The sequence below is a fragment of the Vombatus ursinus genome, unplaced genomic scaffold (genome assembly GCF_900497805.2).
Source record: "Vombatus ursinus unplaced genomic scaffold, bare-nosed wombat genome assembly UNPS02014770.1, whole genome shotgun sequence".
Taxonomy (NCBI): domain Eukaryota; kingdom Metazoa; phylum Chordata; class Mammalia; order Diprotodontia; family Vombatidae; genus Vombatus; species Vombatus ursinus.
In genome coordinates, this window is record NW_020954548.1 from 32278062 (window position 1) to 32282600 (window position 4539).

The window sequence follows — 4539 nt, forward strand, 5'->3', positions numbered from 1 at the left end:
ATTCTGTTTGGGAATACCTTTGAAAGGGTTATCACAGAGGATAGTTTGCCTATTTGGTCAAACTGCTCCCAGTGACATTATGTAATTCTAAGCTGGGTTGACTCTAGGTCTGACCCACTGTCCAAGATCTTATGAAGAGGAAGACTTATGGCTGAAAGACTGAATAGGAGCTTCAGTCCATGTACTACCTCTCTACTGCTGCTGCCCTGTACTCTTGTCCTCCTCTTAGAGAAAAAAACTGGCTTTTCCCTGACCCTGTGCCTCTCCTTTAACCATAGCAGCGGCAGCCAGAGTTAGGGGTGAATGCTGTAATGAAACTGCTCGATGCTGTGGACACTCATATTCCTGTGCCCACTCGGGATCTAGAGAAGCCCTTCCTGCTGCCTGTGGAGTCTGTTTATTCCATCCCTGGTGAGGTTACTGCCTTACATTTTTCCCAGCCCTTTCCTACCTCCCTTGGCACGTGTTTTCTTCCTGGTTTAGAGTCATACCTCCTTGGCATTTTTAATTTCCCCCAACTCCAATGATGCCCTTCCCACATTTTAAATCATCCTCTTCTAGGCCGTGGCACAGTGGTCACAGGGACTCTGGAGAGAGGAATCGTGAAGAAAGGAGATGAATGTGAATTTCTGGGCCACAGCAAGAATATTCGCTCTGTGGTCACAGGTAAAGTTCATGGTCCACTATTAAACCCTTCTTCCTATTTCCTCTGTTCTTGCTTACATTAGACTGAGGCCTTGTCCCCTTTCCTGTTCCCACCTTGAAGTTGCTTTCCTGTTGCAGGAATTGAAATGTTTCACCAGAGTCTGGAACGAGCTGAGGCTGGAGATAACCTTGGTGCATTAATTCGGGGGCTGAAGAGGGAGGATGTTCGACGCGGTATGGTGATGGTTAAACCAGGCTCCATTCAACCCCATCAGAAGGTTGAGGCTCAGGTAAGCTATAGTTGGAGGAGAGAAAGAAGTGTCCCAGGACTGTATCCTTCCTTAGCCCTGATACAGTTCTTTTTTTAGGAAGACACAAGTGACAGCAGGCAAAGCCTTCTAATTGTTTGCGTCATTTCCCAGGTTTATATTCTCAGCAAAGAAGAAGGTGGCCGCCACAAGCCATTTGTATCACACTTCATGCCTGTCATGTTCTCTCTCACGTGGGACATGGCCTGCCGAGTCCTTCTGCCCCCAGAGAAGGTGAGTTTGTAGTTTAGGAGATTGTGAGCTTCATTTCTGTCTTCTGTACCTAGCACTTAGCACAGCCTGGCATATGACTGGCCCGTGTTAAATGCTTTATACCATCTCTTGTTCAAAAAGACAGTAGCCTAGGGGGATTGTTAATGCTTATATGTGGATGGAGGTGATTTTTTTCTCTTCTTTCCTACCTTCCTCTTTTCCCCTGCCATCCACACCTTGGTTAATTGAGGGCAGTGATTTGTTATTTAATCCCCATTTTTCTTCCAGGAGATGGCCATGCCTGGGGAGGACCTGAAACTAAACTTAATCTTAAGACAACCCATGATCTTGGAGAAAGGTCAGCGTTTTACCCTGAGGGATGGTGGTAAAACCATTGGTACTGGCTTGGTCACCAATATATCAGCTCTGACTGAAGAGGACAAGGACATTAAGTGGAGCTGAGCTCAACTCTGGCCTTCTTTCCAACATTGGTACCTCACTGGCCTGAGTCAAGAAGCTCAAGTTTAGGAAGTGAAAAAATAGTCCTCGGCTTTTCCTACCATCTGCAGCAATGGTGTCTCCTGGAACTGAGGGGCCTGTAAGTTTGTATGGGAAAATAAAGTGTTGTGTGAATGGTGGAACACAACATGTGTAGTAACTTACTGTTGTACAGATTAAAAGATTGGGTACTGGTATTGTACTTCAGATGGATGATTCCTGTTGAAGGTGTTTTCTTTCTGGGATTTTACAGTGACCTCTAGTGTTGATGTCAGGGGCATATTATTATGTTTAACCGAGAGAGTATTGTGTAGCTGGACCTTGAATCCCTTAAGTCCTTGGTTTTGGTCCCAGTTAGCTCATTTCTTTATTTGCAAAATGGGAATAATGATATTTGTGCTATCTACCTCACAAGAGTTATTGTGAGGAAAGTGTTTTATAAACAAACATACTGTAGACATCTTAATGCTGTTAACATCATTAGGATGGGAGCTCAGTGGGCAAGAAAGAATTAAGTTTTGTGATCTTGTAATGACATGGGCATCTCAACAGGACCAAGAAATGTTACCACCAAGCTACGCTGCTACAAAATTATTAGAGGAAAAACCAAAGCTAACACTAGTAGTGAAATGTGTGTCCCTACCACCTCTGAAAGGAGCAGTGCTAGTCCCCCTCACTAAGACGGTGCATCTCTGAGCATAAGAATTACTAACTAACTCTTAAATTTGTGACATTACATTTCTTAGTCTTTTATAATTTTGAAAATTCCTTAGAAGCGTGTTGTGGTATATAAGAGAATCAGTGTTATTGCTAGTAAGGGACTTAACCTTAATACACAGAATGTGAGATTTGAGAAGAGCCATCAATTCCTTCATATACATGGAGAAACAGACCCATTAAGTAGAAATGGCTGGCCTTTATTTGTGGAATGTGAGTTTAAAATTTTGTTGGACATTTCATACTGGGGGTGGCAGGAGGCACAGTGAACCTGATGGTTTTTTTTAGTCTGGAGAACTTCTGGGATGTGGAAACTCCCTCTAACAAAGCTCAGCACCCTCTTTGCAATGTATAGCTTTACAGAGTTGCCTAGAGGTGCTGAGAGGCCCCTGGACCAATTCCAAGGCTGGCTTTCATTCCATTAAGCCACACTAATTAATGTGCTTTAAGGTTTGCAAAGCACTGTATATAAATTATTGAATTTGATTCTCACACAGTTCAATAAACATGAAGGGTCTACTTAGGCATTGTGTGCTAAGCCCTGGGCATACAAATAAAAAAGACAGTCCCTGCCCTCAAGGAGCTTACAGTGTAATGGGTGAAGAGGCAGCTTTGGGTCTTGAGGAGGTGTTGAGTATCAAAAACTGAGTCACTCAATCAGCATGGTGGTGAGACTTCAGGTGATTAGCTTATCCTGATTGAGGCATGATGTTCCCTTGGAGTCAAAACCAAGCAGGGCTGCTGATAGAAAACGGAGAGTTACTACTGCAATCCTAAGGTGGGTACAACATATATTAACCCCTTTTACAGCGGGAGGAAACAAACTCACGGTCCTATAAGGGTAGTAGAAAAACATGACTTATCCTAGAATTTTCAAACTCCCAAGGGCACTTCGGTCTTCCCCCATCCTGGGCTGTCTCTTCTCTTTGATTACTTGAAATAAAGACTGCCAGTCAGGGCAGAGAATTCTGCCTCCAAAAATTCATTAGCTAAGTCAGCTGTCATAGGAATGTACTTTCTTCCAGGTTCACAAATGTGAGATTTTGAAAGATAGTGGATGGTATCAGATTACTAGGGAGACTTTCTCTCATAAATGGATGAGCTTAAGGAATTTTTTAAAGTGAACTGGTTTCTAAAGCAAAAGGATAATAGGATCATAAATTTATAGCTGGGAGGCTGTCTAGACCAACTCCTTCCTTACACAGATAAAGAAACTGGTACAGAGAAGTAAATTATCGTACAGGTTAGAAGAGAGATTCAAACCCATGTTTTCCTAACATAAAGCACAGCTCTACACTATCAGAAAGTGCTAAAAGGGGGGAGGGGGAAGAGGAAAGAAAATACTTGGGTTCCTTAGAGTAGGTGAAGGTAGAAGCTGGAAAAGCCAGCCCCAAGCTAAATCCTTTGGTTGTTTCTCATTACTCCAACCTCCCCCTACTTTGAGATCCTAGTGAACTTCCCCCAAGGATAGAGGTAGGGTTTTTATGATGGATTGGGAAGTATAGTTTTGGGACCTTCCCTAGAATCCCAGAGGCAGGAAAACATTTTTTTTTCCCCAGGCCAGCTAAATATGTTAAAAATCCCAATTACAGGGGCAGCTGGGTGGCACAGTGGATAGAGCACTGGCCCTAAAGTCAGGAGGACCTGAGTTCAAATCCAGCCTCAGACCAAACACTTGACACGTACTAGCTGTGTGACCTTGGGCAAGTCACTTAACCCCAATTGCCTTACCCCCCCCCAAAAAAAATCCCAATTAGAATGATAATGGAAGGATGGATTTACCCCTCCCTTTTTCCCCTCAGGGCAAAATGAGGTAAATCTAACAGCTCCTCTCTATTGTATGTAGTGGCCATTAGGGGATGGGGGGGGGTGGGCAAGGCACTCCTATTTCATATAGATCTGATATTGCAGTAGAGGGCAAAATAGCCCCACATACTATGCAACATGTATCCTGTCTGTATGCTTTGGCTATTTCCTTGGGCGGGTGAGAAAGGTCTTCCCAAACATTAGTTGTCTAATAATGGATTCCTGTTTTCTCAGTCTTTTATTCATTCATTAAACATTGAGTACCTAACAAGTGAAAGTCCCTGGGATAAGTGCTCAATCAGGTACAAATATGGACAAGCAGTTCCTCAAAAAAAAAAAAAAATGGGGGAGG

At 43.3% G+C, this 4539-nt stretch overlaps 2 protein-coding genes across 6 annotated transcripts in view; one reads left to right on the forward strand and one right to left on the reverse strand.

Annotated features, from left to right (window-relative positions):
• Positions 1 to 1877, forward strand: part of TUFM (Tu translation elongation factor, mitochondrial) — a 4154-nt gene extending 2277 nt beyond the window's left edge. The window contains exons 7-11 of the mRNA XM_027862696.1: positions 279 to 411; positions 562 to 666; positions 784 to 935; positions 1068 to 1187; positions 1455 to 1877. Coding sequence (XP_027718497.1) covers positions 279 to 411; positions 562 to 666; positions 784 to 935; positions 1068 to 1187; positions 1455 to 1628 — 684 coding nt within the window. The 3' untranslated portion in view covers positions 1629 to 1877. The remainder of the gene's footprint in view (positions 1 to 278; positions 412 to 561; positions 667 to 783; positions 936 to 1067; positions 1188 to 1454) is intronic.
• Positions 1878 to 2560: 683 nt separating this feature from the next.
• The window catches only part of ATXN2L (ataxin 2 like), a 41923-nt gene continuing 39944 nt past the window's right edge, over positions 2561 to 4539 (reverse strand). For 4 of the 5 annotated variants that reach the window (XM_027862919.1, XM_027862917.1, XM_027862915.1 and 1 more), the window contains exon 23: positions 2561 to 3122. In XM_027862919.1, coding sequence (XP_027718720.1) covers positions 3058 to 3122 — 65 coding nt within the window. In that variant the 3' untranslated portion in view covers positions 2561 to 3057. The remainder of the gene's footprint in view (positions 3123 to 4539) is intronic. The other variant, XM_027862916.1, reaches the window with a different exon arrangement.